Here is a 15,749-nt window from a genome sequence, read left to right as displayed (position 1 = left end):
TCCCAACATTGTGTTCAATTGCTTTTTTAAATAAAGACAGTGTGAACACACTTGAAGGGTGTCTGTGTATTTGCTATAATTTTAGGTGAAAACTTGGAGTATAGAGCATGAGAGGACAGCGTGGGTCGCTTCTAACTCAAAACATGGAAAAGAGCAGAGAAAAGCTGGTTAAAGTGTGGATTCTTATTGAAATCTGCAACTTACTCCAGCACTTCCAGGGTGGACACTGAGGCATTCCCAAGCCAACTGAGAGATATGAATCACCCCAGCGTGTCTTGGGTCTGCCCCGGGAATGCCTGAAACGCCTCACCTAGGAGGCGCCCAGAAGTCATCTACTCTGAGCCCTTTGCTAATGACTCAGCTTCTTTATGCTCTCTCTACAGGAAAGCCCAGCCACCCTACAGAGGAAACTCATTTCAGCTGCTGGTATCCTTGATCTCATTCTTTCGGTCACTAACCACAGCTCGTGTGGAGAGGAACGTAGGAAGCATGGCCTGAGGCTCGGAGGTGCTGATTCTCCTTCCTGCTGCTTCACACTCAGTTACCAAGTCATCCAGTGCTAGCTAGAGGTCATTTCATGATGAAGCTTAGAACCACATCATCCACAAAAAGACAGAGCGGTTATCCCAAGAGTGACCAAACAGGAAGTCTTGCATCCTCATAGGACACTCGGTGATGTGGTCACATAGCACATCCAGACTGGTCAGGCAAACTCCCACACGCCCTCAAGAGGATAAAGAGCTGCTCCTCTCTTCCACCAGGACAAAGACTGCAAAAGTGATCAGTATCACGTCTCCTGAGGACGCCCTTTTAACATGCCTGCTGTAGTTTGACACTAAATGACTCCAACTTAAACAAATGCATCATTAAACTAAGTAAAATTTAGAACAAATGAATGTTTCAGAATGCTTCTATACTCAGAAAAGAAGCATTCATATAGGCTCTATTGTGTTTCGGGGGTGTTTGGATTGTAAATGTTTCCATGTTTTGCCTCACAGCTACCACGTCAGGTGGGAATTCAGCCAGCTGGAAACACATCTTACAGGCTTGTCTTACAGTCGAGCAAAGAAATGACTTCACGGTGTGCTCGTGCATGAGTTGTATCCTTGCAGTGACAAATGACTTACTTATAGTTTATGTATGACTTAGTTACACAGCTTTTACACCAAGGGAATATTTAATATCAGCCACACAGATGTGTTCAACGTGTTTCCCGCTGCACTTCATTAAGCGCTGACTCAGCAGAAAGAAACATTGCAGTTTGGGTCTTAACAGCCTGAAAGCTTCACCGAGGAGATCCTCAATACCACAGAAAGAGTTCAAAGTGAGAATCGATCTATCAGCTGTGCTAGTATCTATCAGCATTTATGATTTAGATATAAAAACAATTGTATCCACTGAACATTTTTATTCATTGTGCACACGTGATGAAAATCCTTCGCAGTCTTTTCTTTACTTTCGGGTAACTGAATCCCTTCCAGACATCTGTGCAGTCATGTGTCATATGAGCTTGAATATTTTAAACTGTGTTTTTTTTCCTTCCCTGCTGGGGGGTAATGGGGGTGGGTGGTATTGGTGCATCCAACAAAAACATACGCATTCTCAAATGTATGGGCTTTCTGGGAGAAGTTCATCTGATTTCTCTTGCATTTTGATTTGACAGATTCTCACCTCCCATCACCCACCTCAGAGTGTTCGATTAGCATGAAATATGACAGGCTGGACATGCTTACATGGAATGTGCTTTGGAAGCTGCAGAAAACACGTTAAAGTCGTAAAGCTCTCCAAAAACATCCCTCTGGATATCGTTTGCGTTGGTCTCTGCAGTTTTCTCCCGTGCAGTAACCTCCCTGTTGTAAAAATTCTAGGGGTTTTCTTCTTCTTCTTCTTCTTTTTTTCTTTGTCAGATCATGTGCATTGTTTAATGTGTGGAGAATGCACTCATCAACAATACTTAAGATAAATCGGCAGGTCAGCTGACACTGAAAACCTCCTTCTAGCTTTTTAAATGTAACACAGAACTTCTGGCGCATCTTCAGCTCATTTAAACCCACATTTTCATGTGAATGCATCTTGATCTTCTTGAGGTTTTGGTCTTGAAGTGTCAGGGAATTGTTTTTTTAGTCAAATTGTTTTCTTCAGCATAATTCACATCTGAGTTTGCGTGTTTGTAAACTTATAACATTTTCTTGATGATTTTGCTCATTTTCACATAGAGAAAAATCCAAAAGAACCAAAAAACATCTCTGCAAAAACACGTGAGAATGTTTACTTTCCTCACCGGCTAGATGTATCCGGGGCCAGAAATTAAACAGTGGAGGAACGTTTCTACTAAGGAATCCATAGTTGTGAGAAAACCCATTCTCTTATAAGCCTCTGCTACAACTACCCAAGCTGTTTCAGTTTGCATGGTCTGCCGTGTCCCCGAAAATAAAACAGTTTGCTGCTCAGGCTTTGAGTCAAACTGAGGTCAGGTCGCATCACAGCCACAAATGAACTGCTCCTGAATTTGCTTAAGACCAGACTGAGACCGTTTCCTCTAAAGGGTTTCTGTGCTGTTGTTTTGCTCTATATCCAAGTTTCTTTACACCTCTCCAGACCACCGCTTAATTTTCAGTTTCAATTTAGCTATTTTTCTGTATATGAACTTGTGCACCGGACATCCCTCTCTCTTGAAGCAGTGAGCATGACACATTATTTAACCTTATTGATGCCAATTTAGAAACTTTGTAACTAAATTTAGCACTTTTTCATACCCCTGTTAAATGCTTTTTCCTCTAAAAATGCACCTAGCAGTTTACTGTGGTGTCACAGACAGTAAGCAGCTGCTCTTATGAATGTGAGTTTGATGGAGCCCTGTCCATCCATTTGGATTTTCCAACCAATGTCTTAGGTACCCAGTACTAATGGCTGTCTTACTTCTTGATGGCACAGATTCACCAAGGTGCTGGAAACATTCCTTTTTGGACCTTATTGATATGACAGCATCACACAGTTGCCGCAGATTCATTGGCTGCACATCCATGATGAGAATCCCCGTTCCCCTATCCCAAACGTGCTCTATTGAATTTTCTGTTGCCCTGATCACTGTGGAGGCCATTTGAGTACAGTGAACTCATTGTCCTGTTCAAGAAACCAGTCTGAGATGTTCTGAGCTTTGTGACATGGTGTGTTATCCTACTGGAATCAGCCATCAGAAGATGTGGTCAGAAAAGGATAGACATGGTAAGCAACAATACAACAAGACCCTTTGGTGGTGTTTAAGCGCTGCAAAGGGTTGTCGTGATGTTTACGCCAGCTTTACCATCTTAGTGTCAAAGCAGAAACGGACACTCATCAAACCAGGCAACGTTTTTCAAGTCTGTCACATGTAGCTGTAATGCTCAGTGTTGTGTCCTCTCTGACTGCAGAGAAACCAGAGACATCCAGACTACAACTGAAGCTCTGGAGCTTTTAAAAAAAGACAGGTATTTGGGGTGCCCTTGTTTTAGTAGTACTTAAATACTGTCTGTATTATATTTTAGTAAGGCCCAAGAAAGAATATGCATAAAAACAATGGCTGCTTTATTATTGTTTTTTACTTTCTTTTTAATCAAAGTTGAATGTCTCTGTAGATTTGGACACAAAAATCTTTGAGGGACAGGTTTTGTAATTCTGATGTGACATTTAGAAAACATGACACTTCACAGTGAAAATGTCAGAGAAAACTGTTACCTTTGTTTGCTAGAGACAAAAAACAAAGGTCAGTGCATGAGCACTTGTCACAGTGTCAGGTCAGCTGTTGTTTGGAATGAAGGTATGAAGGTCAGATATTGTATGCAAACATGCAAGCACTCACTACACACACACACACACACACACACACACACACACACACACACACACACATAAATCGAAGTTAAAGTGGAAGTTGACCTGCTAAGCATACTAGAAAATCTATTAAGATTTTTTTTAAGAGAGATATTTATAGTTTAGTTATCAATGTCTTAGTCAAAAAAGCTAAAACATGTGGCTTCGAATCAAATCTACTTGAGGACATAACACACTTTATATAACTTGTCTCATTCACACTATCACCTTTTTCTACACCTAAGTGCTTTCTAGCTAACATTCATACTCCGATGTGGAGTGTGACTTGGGGTTCAGCTTCTTGCCCAAGGATTCTTTGGCATGGAGACTGGAGCAGCCAGCGATTAAACCACCAACCTTCCAGTTATTGAATGACCTGCTCTACCTCCTGAGCTACAGCCACCCTATAGAAGCAAACAGCCAACATATACAAGAAACCCCTGCAACATGCTGAAGCAGGGCTTCAGAGACTACAGAGAAACACTAGCTTCTGATGCTAAGCGTGTACTCGCATTCACCGGAGAAAAATACTTATTTATTGGAAACAATTACTGACAAAGCTCATTTTTCTTCTGATGTCGTTCAAACAGATCTGTTGTCAGGAGTCGAACATTTGCTTGTCCAAATATTTCATAAAAATCCAACAATTTACAGTAACACTCATTTTATTTTTCAAATGACTTTTTATAAATGCAAGTGTGTCTGACAGTATAAGGGGCTCAAATACGTAAGCTGTGTAAATTCTCTGTGTTTCTGGGCAGACTCTTGTCTCCTCCGGCCTTTTAACATTCCTGTAAAAGACCCGTAAAAGCTGCAGCCTCGGCTTTATGGTTATTACCAGCTCTCTCTCTCTTTCTGTGCACTAACTGTGTCAGTCTCTTTTTATGGTGATTTGTGTTTAAAGTACAGGGCCTGTGCGTGATAGTCTACATTAGTGTACATTAGTGGACATTGTAGGCAACATTTAAAGCAAGAGAAGTGAGCATAAATAGAGCCAATGACCGTCTTATAAATATTATCTTCCATTTGCACAGAACAGTCAGACCTCTCTGTTGGTCTGTTCCAACGTCAAACCTGCTGAACATTTTTGAGTGGACAGCCTGTGGTTACAGTGATTTATAGGTTAATACTGGTTTTAGTGTAATGTGTAATTTTCCTGTGGCTCTGCCTCGTCTGTTCTAAGCCCCTCCCATCATTCAAAAACACCTCAGCTTAAGCCACCGCTCCTTAACATCTTACCTCCAACAGCAAATCTCACCTGATTTGATCTGACACCGCCTGTGATTGGCCAAAGCCTCCTGATGGGGCCCAGAGGAGGTGCAGGAGTCTTGATTTGCTTACCTGAGCTTTAATGAACTTAAGTTGCTGGTAGATTAATTTTGTCGTGTTTGGGCAGTGCCACTGTTTGTTCGGTGTGTGTGCTAAGGCTAGCTAAGCTCAGGAGTGTTAAAGTACTTCTTAAAGCCCTCCTCCAGTAGTTATTCCTCCAATCTGACCATTTCATTTGGTCCATCTGCTCTGCAAATACTGTAAATCCTAGTCTTTTAAAGCAGTTTATACAATTTATATCGTTTGCAACAGTTAAACACAACGTGACCGGGCTTTTGGCTTTATGTAATACTCAAGAACCGTAGTACAGAACCCTGAGATGTCCCATAATGTTTACCATTTGTAAACAAGAGTCTTTGTTCACTGATGTGAATCATTTAAAGATGTTTTATATGTTAGTCAAAGGCTGTTGGGTAATACTGTGGGTTTTCTTGGGCTCTTTGCTGATCAGCAAATGCCTTTTTGCCAGTCATGCGTCAGTACTGGCTGTCTCAGCATCACTGCATGAGTACTGACAACGAATGAAAATTTCTTTCTCGAACAGAGATGTTGTCTCATGACTGGTAATCTGATGTGTGTCTTCTGAGGATAGCATTAGAGCTACGCCTAAGGCAACTTAAAAAGAAAGGTTTTAAACAATATGCCTCAAAGATATCTCAACATCTTTGCTTCTCCAAACACAGAAATAAGCACATAAAACAGGCTCGGACACGACATGTCAGACCTAAATCTCTGCAGAGAGGATGACAAAATGCAAAAATGACCTTTTTCACCTCCTGTAATAAATGTGCCAATGCAACACTGACCAGACCGAGCTAACAGCCTCCTCTAACTCTGTAATGACCCTGTTTGGGTCATCCTGCTGCAAACAGCAAGGAGCGAGAAACAGACAAAAGAAACTTTGTCACAGTGTTATTTTCCTAAGTAAACAAAAGAATGCCTTTTGCTTCTCTCTCACCTTCTTTCTCTTCCTGAAAAGTTTTCTTAACATTTTGATTAATAGGAAAAGCAAAGGAGCAGCTGACCCCTTAATGCTTAGCTGCTCGTTCGTTGTCAAGATATATGTGTGTAATTTGATGGTGTTTAGCTGGTCTGAACATTTTGGGTACTGGTACCCAACCACAGAAGATCCTTCCATCCATTTTCTTCCACCTATCCTTTTCAGGTTTGTGAGATTAGTGAAGATAAAACACAAATTCAGCATGCTTTAAATGCATGGAAATGTTGAAAAAGAGGTCAGGTGCTCAGTGCAGTTTTTTTAAAGTGACCTTTTGTTTCACACAATGACCACTTTGTGTGGAATCTGTTTGTAAAAGGCTTTGAAGTTTTCTCTGGGGCTCAATAAAACATATGTGTTTCTCTTTCCCCGCCAGGTAACCACATGCTGTTGAGAGTTCTGCCCTCAGTCTACCCCAAACAACCAGACACCATTCACCACCACCTAGGCAACCTCAGCGCCATGATGCCACAGCTGGAATCCACCGAGCAACAACACCTGATCAGGCTTATTCAAATGGTTGCCGAGCAACATCCACTTGTGAGTTTTTGTGCTGACGAATTAACAATTTACTGTGTTTGAAACCAACTATTCAAACTATCCACTTTCATTTGGATTATTTGGATTATTTTTTCTGTTAAGTTATGGCTGCTCACACCACTATTACTTCACCGGCAATTTATATTAAAATTTCAGTCATTGTGTCACCGCTTTGCAGCCAACACGGTGAAAATTACAATAATAATATATATAAAATGTTGTGACAGACTTCTAAAATGTTTCTATTTTCTTGTTTTTACGACAGGTGGCATTATAAATTTGTTCAGCGCTCTACATCATTTAAATGCCTCCCACCACATAGTTCAGACCGTGTAGAAACCTCAGTTGTGTGTGCTTGGTGAGGCTTTTTTAAGTGCCTGTGTTTTGGGTTTCTTGAAGCTTTGCCGGTCACTACCTTCAGTGACCTTGATCTGACTGTTTCAGGAATCCATAGTCAAGTGACACCTAAACATAGTATATACATGCTATATCTAGTATTAATAAAAACTAAAATGAGGTAAATGCATTACAGTCAGAACTGATGGCCCATGTGAAAGTAATCCAGTATCCAGAAACAAAAACACTCGTGAAGAAGTTGCAAAATCCAGCATGTCTGTGATTATGTCGTTTCTGTCTGTGACTCAAATGTATGCAAATGAATGCATGTGGAAAATGCATTGGAGAAAAAAAAGAGAAAGCACTGGGAGAATTGGGACTTTGCATGTGGTGTGCAGGAATTCCCTTAATCCTGGATATTTTGGACCAGAGCTGCTGATGTTCAACGTGAAGTAGGGGGTGGGCGGGGAAGTACCACATACCAAGCAGAGCACATGGTTGTAAAACGCAGCCTCAGTTGAGAAACAAAAGCAGCCATCTGGAGTTATTCTAATGTGAACCCCCCACATAGGCACACAGGAAAATATTGTAGCTGTGTTCGTCACAGCAGTTACCAAATGTTTGGCATCTTGAGATTCACTTTACGTAAGTGATGCAGCATTAAAATGGCACTCATGTGGAACTTTTGAACTGCATAACCTATTTTTCATTTGTCAGACAGAATCGTTAACAGGACATATATGGCTTGATAATCTTTCACAACAACTAAAAGAGCTGGCAATAGTGGATATTGTTAGACCATTCCAGTCTAGTGCAGTCTACTGTGACCCTTACAGATTATGAGCAGGAGCTTTTTATTCACTCAGTTTTTCCAGACATCCCTACAGCCAAGCTTTTGTTTATTATTAGTCACGAGTATCTTCATCTCACTCCGAGGTCACTCCTCTCACCTATGGCCTTCACTGGAAAGATCAGGGCTCCTTTTAGTAGTTGTTATTTGTCATGAATAATGCTCTGTTTATTTATTTCCCCCTCTCTAATTCTCTGCTTCTTTCTTTTTTCCCCCTCATCCATGCAGATGTTGAGCCCTCAGGTTCCAACGTTGGTCGGTTACCTAGGGAACCAGTCTCTCACCGAGGCTCTTTTGGGAGCACTTGTCGATGTGTCTCAAGCAAGTCCTTCCTCGCTGGTCAGCTTTCTGCCACCGCTCAGGATCTTGGGACAGCAGTGCCCTGCTTTCCTGGCTCATGTGGCCAAAATCCACGGTGCTGTGGGCATTATCAGTGAGGTAAAAAAAACAAAAAAAAAACCCCAAAAAAGAGCATTACCTCATTTCAAATTTTGATGATCTCACCTTCAAGTTCAACTTCTGGTACACCTCTGGGCCGCTCCAGTTGCAGCTATTTTTAGCTTCCCGGAGATGATCTTTTGACCACTGGAGGTCAAAGTAGATGATTTGTGCATGATCTGCAGCTCTCTGGAAGCTCAGGAGTATGCTCTCTTTTTTTCATAAGCAGCAGCACACTGAAAATGTGGCAGCTTTTTGGCCACTCTAGCATACCACACTAAACCTGCCCTCCACACCAGAGTTACCATTTTTTGACAAAAATGAAATTCAAGTTGAAGAGGCTTAACTGTAAAGGCTTTTACACACCGGATATGATTAGGCCATCACTTTGCATCATTGTGTAAACACTTTAACTGCATGACATAAATTCATATTTACTGTTCGTTCAAGCATATTACCTCAATTAACCCAACTGAGGATATAAAGAGGAGCAAGTCTGAAGGAAATAATAGAAACAAGTAGAGGTCATTGAAACACACACTTACTGTAAACAGGCAGGAGTGATTATTTTAATGGGTAGGAAATAACGGGCACTCATATGACTTGTTCTCTCATGCTCTGCCAAGTATAAAACACACACAGACCGGATAGGCCGGGCAGATCCGGAGGTTTGGACCGCTGTCTGACACCTGCATACATCAGTGTTTGGTGGAACTGTCTTTCCCAACACGTGCCGAAACCTCTTAGGACTTAGAAAGGTCAGAGTCTGTTATTCTGGCAGGTGAAGATCTAATTTGAAGTAACAATGAAGGAGCAATGTTCTAAGCCTTAGCCTATTGTTGCAAACATGACACAATTTTAGGGAACATTAACCTCAGTAAACAGTTGGTCCTTTGTGTGCTGAAAAGGGAAAATCGGCTATACTGGAAAATGTATTTTGAAATCTTAGCTCAGTATGTGTGAAATTTTGTTTTTAAAATTGCCTACCTCACCATATCCTGCTGTTCACCAAAATTATCAGCAGATTTGGTGACAAAAGACAGACCTTGCAAAGTCTAACCCCCACCATGAACAAGTCTGAGTTATTGTATCAATGTGATTCAAGCTGTCAATTTGGTTAAAAGGAGGACGACCACCTCAGTTTTCAGTTCAAAGGTAGCTGTCCCTGACTCCCATGTACTTTCACAGAGGCATTTAAACCATGAGGGACCAGTAAAATTCAGAGCCTTAACTCAGGTCTAGCCTCATCAACTCAAGGGGCCGACGACAAGGGAGTTTAAGCACCTTGGCAACTTCAGCAACAGCAATGAGCAAGTCATCTCCTTTTCCCAAGACCCCTTTTCGTCTGATGAGGCGTGTCAGAGGGGATCGGCAGATCCTCTGAGTATTTCTTCTATTGTCTCACTATATCCTTAATAAGCTACACCCCCCTCCTGACTTGCTAGTTCACCATAAGCCTTGCATCCTCTGGGACAAACATTCACCGCACCAGGGTGGGAATACAAGCATACCCACCCTAACTGGATGCCTCGCATCACGAGTGAACCCAGGTGAGGCTGACTAACAAGCTTGTTCTCCTTCCCCACCACAGAGGTGATATTTCATGTCTATAGAGCCTGTTCTCTGCCTCTGACTGCCACCAAATCCACATAGTACCTCCCTGTGAACTAGCCGCTCCTGCTCCCGGTAGCCTCACTGGAGGGCTGGGCCCATGTGGCTCATTTAACCCATAACCTGGTCACAAAGCGCTTTGCAGTGAGCCCCTCCCACAGGCCCACCTCCAAGGTGAAGCCCGAGCGACCCTGTCCTGGAGTAAACAACGCTTTACTTTCTCTGGCCCCTCAACCAAAGCCAGTTTGCCTTGAAAGACCCTACCAGGGGAAAATTGCCCCTGACAACACAGATCTCAGGAGCACTCAAAAATCCAAACCCCTCCGCCACCATGAGTTGGCAATTAATGGACTGGCTGACTCAATGAATCACATGACACCAAGAGCGTGACACCCCTCTGTTTAAAACCAAAAACAGACACACGTTATTTGTGTCTGTATTGACTTTTGCACAGATTTAAAAGCATTCATGGCTTTGAATACTGCTAATACAGGATGACAGCTCATGTTACATCCAATAAGTTCACTTTTTGTAGAGATTAAGAATATCAAAATTTGTTTTGAAAGAGATACAATTTGTTCCATGTGCATCCTTTAACCTATGGGTCACACATATGGCTTCCATCAGATGTTACTCAACAAATAGCCTTTTAAAAGAGCAAAATGCAATGATATATAGACTGATGGACAACAATAAAAGATTGTCTTGACGATAAAGTCTGTCTTTGATAAAGCAATATTAAGCCCCAATTTCAGTGTTTTATTTGTCCAATGACTATTTAATGGGTTTAAATGAATGAGTTCAGTTCTTAAACCTGCTGTGTACTGTACACAAGTTCAATACTAATAAACAAAAGTTCATAAAATGAATTAATACAGAAGAAGAAGAAAAAAAAGATTCCTGCTAATGATCAGCAAGCTCTCACAGAGCCCCTAATATGGCTTTATAAGTTGTGTTGTCTTATGTTGTGTTCTTTCAGGTTTTAAAATGATGACAGAAAATACTATTATTATTATTATTATTATTATCATGTCATCGTCATCTAAAAGCGTTCAGTGTAGACCTTGTAGGTTTACAGCTCTATTGCTAGTCTTGTTCTAACCCTGTTAAGTATTTATGCAGCACTGTGTAATCATGCATGTGATAAAGACCCACGTTATAGTCAGTCTGTGATGTCTGTGTGTGTGTTTGGGGGGGTTTAGACTGACAGCAAGACAGGTGAGAGCTCCCACTTTCTTTTTCTCTTTTCCTCTGGGTGCATTTTGGGCAGTTTAACAACAATTTAGGGGAAATTAGCAAAAAAAAAAACCATTATGACTGTCTCTACATGAAGTGTTCCCCCTCCACCCATACTCATATACAAACACACACACAGAAACAGAAACAGACGTACACAGAAATCTCAAAGCTGGAACCCATAATAGGCTTTCTATTACTCCAGGGCAAAGTTTCCCTCTGAAAGTTCCCTTCCTCCTCAATCTTCTTGTCAAAAAACCTGCCAGCGCAGTTTTAACACACTCACAAATACTCATACGCGTTCAGATACACAGATTGTTGGACCTCGGTGTCCTGCCTTTCTTCACATTGGAACCATTTGGAAAATAACCAGTGTTTTCTGGGAAATGCCCCTGCTGAGGCCTCTTGATGATGGCAGTGGAGAGACCCTCCTGTGGGTTCGTGTTTGTGCCCTGCAAGCATGCACACACACATACACACAACCTTTCACACTGGGATGCATTTGTTCTTGATTGCACAAGTCTTTCTCTGGCTTCCCTCAGCCACCTGAAGGGAGTTAGTCTATATTGTGTTTCTGGACTTATTGCGTGTTGGACCAGAATATGTCACTGGTGAAAGAAACCCTTGCACACTGTGGACTGCTGTGGACTGCTTTTTATTCAAGCAACCCTGCAGGAAAATCTGAAAAAAGAAACTGATGGAATTGCAAACAGTCTTGCTATACGTTGCTATACAGAAATAAAACTAATCAAACCTAGTCCCACTCAGTGTGTTATGGAAACACTGTTGAAACAGCCAGATGACCGCTTTGTGACTACTGCCATTAGTTTTCTCAAATGTGTCTTACTGTTGACTAATTAACTGTTGGAGTGGGAGAGACAGATTTTTTTTCTTAAACTTTTCTCTTTAACCTACTGCTGAGCTCATACTTTTCACTCTGCAGGCATCATTTCATCTTTTTCTGAATCGTCTCTTTTTCAAAGCAAGCTGACTTGCACTCTTTAATCTGTAGGCATCAGAGGCAGAGAAGTGTCATCTACTTGTCCCATAAAGATCCATTATAATTTCATCAAAGATTACTGGAGTAAAACAGCAACTACCTATTCTTCTATCTCGCTTCCACAAGTGCGTTTTTTAACACCAGGAACACAAAAAGCTGTGCATCAGCTTCATGCGGCACTCACAGTTTTTAAACCACTCTGATAAGAGTCCTTCAGTTACAAGGAACGTCATCATCATGCTAACTTTAACTGCTGCTTAGCTGAATGCAGGTGTGACCAATTGAGGAGCAACAACAATTAATTTGGACCATCATGGGCCACCATCCACTTGTGTTTAAAGTTTTGGAGGGGGTTTCCTGCAAGAAAATCTTTGTTGTTGTAGGAACATTAATCTGTTTGCATAAAACATGGTAGCAGAAAGCATCGGGCCAAATCTGGCATTAGCAACAATCCCACTGCAGTTTCTCCAGAATCTGCTTGTGTGCATTTGATTGATGAGGACTTCATTCAACTCTGAAGTCGTTCTGCATTTAGTGCTAATCCTATGCATTTAAAATACCCAGTTTGTTATTATTTGGAAAGAAATTTAGACAGTATAGTTGCGACTGCTATATAGGATCACAAGATGGGGCTTGGTGATGAACAAAGGCTATTTTGACACCTTTGGTGTTAAGTCCGTTTAAACTGAACTCTGGTACTTTTTTACCCTTCAATTCACGAGACCTTTTGGAGGAGGTGGCCTTGTTTATGGTGTGAACATGATCTGAACCAATAACCAGCTACTGTATATGCTGCAAATTTGAGCTAAACACCTTCCCTTAGCCAAGTATGCTTTGTTTTCTGGGGTGCAGCAGCGTACCATAGATGTGCATACCAAACGGTCAGTACAGGTTAGCAACTAGCCGTAACAGTAATGTAAATTCTCCATGTTATGCAAAACAGAACAACCTTCTTCCTGTATTTACATTTGGCCTATAAGCTATAAGCTATTGTAGTGACGTATTTTGGTTCACTTTGAGATTTTCTGTGGGGAAAAAACCCAAACCATTGAGAAAAAGCTACAAATTTACAAACTCATCAACTGATTCAAACTAGAGTAAATGAACTATAATGTGCGTAGTATTAGCAACATCCTGTCTCAAAGCAATGCTGAGAAACCAGCGTGTGCAGTTCTCACTTCTCCCTGTGCCTGGTTCTACTAGAGATATCTTGGTGTTAACATGGAGTTCTTTCTTCCCACTATCACCAAGTGCTTGCTTGTAGGGCTTCATCTGATGGCTAGAGAATTTCTCTCTCAGACAGCTGATGTTATAGATTGGTGCTCTATATATATATATATATATATATATATATATATATATATATATATATATATATATATATATATATATATAATAACACCCAGCACGCCCAGCTAAATGACAGTGTGCTGTAACAGACCCAGATTTGATTTTAGTGTCCTGATCAAAGTAACACAGCTCAATGTGTCGAGTCAGTATGTGTATTCTCTTCATGACTCAGTCTCTGACACAAAAAAAAATCCCCCACTCGCCCTGTGGGGCGGCCTTCATCCTTCAAGCTCGGGTCCTCTACCAGAGGCCTGGGAGCTTGAGGGTCCTGCGCAGTATCTTAGCTGTTCCCAGGACTGCGCTCTTCTGGACAGAGATCTCCGATGTTATTCCCGGGATCTGCTTCTCGTGTTCCTTCTTCCTGATATTGCTGTCATTCGGAACCGCTACATCGATCACTACGGCCGTCTTCTTCTGTTTGTCTACTACCACTATGTCCGGTTGGTTAGCCACCACCATTTTGTCCGTCTGTATCTGGAAGTCCCACAGGATCTTAGCTCGGTCATTCTCCACCACCCTTGGGGGCATTTCCCATTTTGACCTCGGGACTTCCAGGTTATACTCGGCACAGATGTTCCTGTACACTATGCCGGCCACTTGGTTATGGCGTTCCATGTATGCCTTGCCTGCTAGCATCTTGCACCCTGCTGTTATGTGCTGGATTGTCTCTGGGGCATCTTTACACAGCCTGCACCTGGGGTCTTGCCTGGTGTGATAGACCCCAGCCTCTATGGATCTTGTACTCAGAGCTTGATCTTGTGCTGCCATGATTAGTGCCTCTGTGCTATCTTTCAGTCCAGCTTTGTCCAGCCACTGGTAGGATTTCTGGATATCAGCCACCTCCTCTATCTGCCGGTGGTACACACACATATATATATATATATATATATATATATATATATATATATATATATATATATATATATATATATATATATATATATAGGTGCGGTGACTCCCAAGCTAGGCGAGTGGCTCCAGCAGATCCCGGGAATAACATCGGAGATCTCTGTCCAGAAGAGCGCAGTCCTGGGAACAGCTAAGATACTGCGCAGGACCCTCAAGCTCCCAGGCCTCTGGTAGAGGACCCGAGCTTGAAGGATAAACCGCCCGCAGGGGCGTGCTGGGTGTTTTTATATATATATATATATATATATATAAAAATTCAATTCGACAGAACAATAAAAGATATATATATTTGTTTGATTAACTTAGCTTTAAACTTGTAAACTTAGTTTTACATCAGCGAGGCCACAAAGTCAAACTCACCCAGCAGCTGATCACAGTCCCTGCTCATGTCGGATGGTGACTGTGGAGCCCGCTGGCAAATCTCGGATAATGTGCATCATTGCAGTTTCTTTAGCCTGCAACAGTTGTAGCTGCCTCTCCAAGCCACTTTGCAACCCACCCACACCCTACCCCGCTCCACCTTTGCATGCTGCATCTAACTCTGTGAATTAACAAATTTCTTCTAAATAAATTGATCTCCACACTAACTTAAACTCTTTGAGATGATTATGATTAAGATTGTCAATTGATTTTAGGCAGTGTTACACAAATTCTATATACCTGAAAGATAAATATAATCGTATTCGTTTGCTGTTGTTTTTATTTAATAAATGAAGAGACTGTAGAGTGACTGTGTGCCAGACTGCAGCTCCAATTGAAGCTAATGCAAAGAAGCAAGGGAAGAAAGGAAAAGAAAAGAAAATAACTGGGTGGTAAGCAGCGAGAGGATTTGGCTTGTCACTGTACTGATGCAATGTTTTCTTTCTTTGCTTTTTCTCTTTTGGTTTGAATCCCTCGGTATTTAATGTTTTGTACACACCAGCGCAGGTGCTATTGCCAGAGGAGCTTGGCTCAAATTATTGTCAGTGACTGAAACAGAATGGGCCACAGTTTGTTTCCCAGGGAGGCAGTTGGAAATTTATTTGTTCAGACACGAGGCTGAAAAACCATAAATCTCTAGATCTGTGTCAGTCTTCTGCAGATTGGCAGTTTGGAAGAAGATCTGCTCCCCCCTGCCATCATTTTCTGGAAAACATGGAAGCTCATAATTAAAAACAGCTAGTAGTTCTTTTTTAAGACCTTCCTGTTATTGTCCTTTTTGGCAGAGCTTTACAAAAGGGTTTAGCTTTTAAAGCCGTAATGTGTTCAGGATACGAAAGTGTTGTCTCCAAATAATTAAACGTAATTTGAAGAGATCTTCATAT

General features: G+C 41.5%; 1 protein-coding gene across 2 annotated transcripts in view; it reads left to right on the top strand.

The window, feature by feature from the left end:
* veph1 (ventricular zone expressed PH domain-containing 1) overlaps positions 1-15,749 on the top strand; it is a 90,845-nt gene that overhangs the window by 31,370 nt on the left and 43,726 nt on the right. For both annotated transcript variants that reach the window (XM_085184556.1, XM_085184555.1), the window contains exons 5-6: positions 6,552-6,715; positions 8,130-8,339. In XM_085184556.1, coding sequence (XP_085040682.1) covers positions 6,552-6,715; positions 8,130-8,339 — 374 coding nt within the window. The remainder of the gene's footprint in view (positions 1-6,551; positions 6,716-8,129; positions 8,340-15,749) is intronic.

Source organism: Neolamprologus multifasciatus, chromosome 14, assembly GCF_963576455.1.
Source record: "Neolamprologus multifasciatus chromosome 14, fNeoMul1.2, whole genome shotgun sequence".
In the NCBI taxonomy this organism is placed as follows: Eukaryota; Metazoa; Chordata; class Actinopteri; order Cichliformes; family Cichlidae; genus Neolamprologus; species Neolamprologus multifasciatus.
This window is presented reverse-complemented; position numbering and strand designations above follow the sequence as displayed.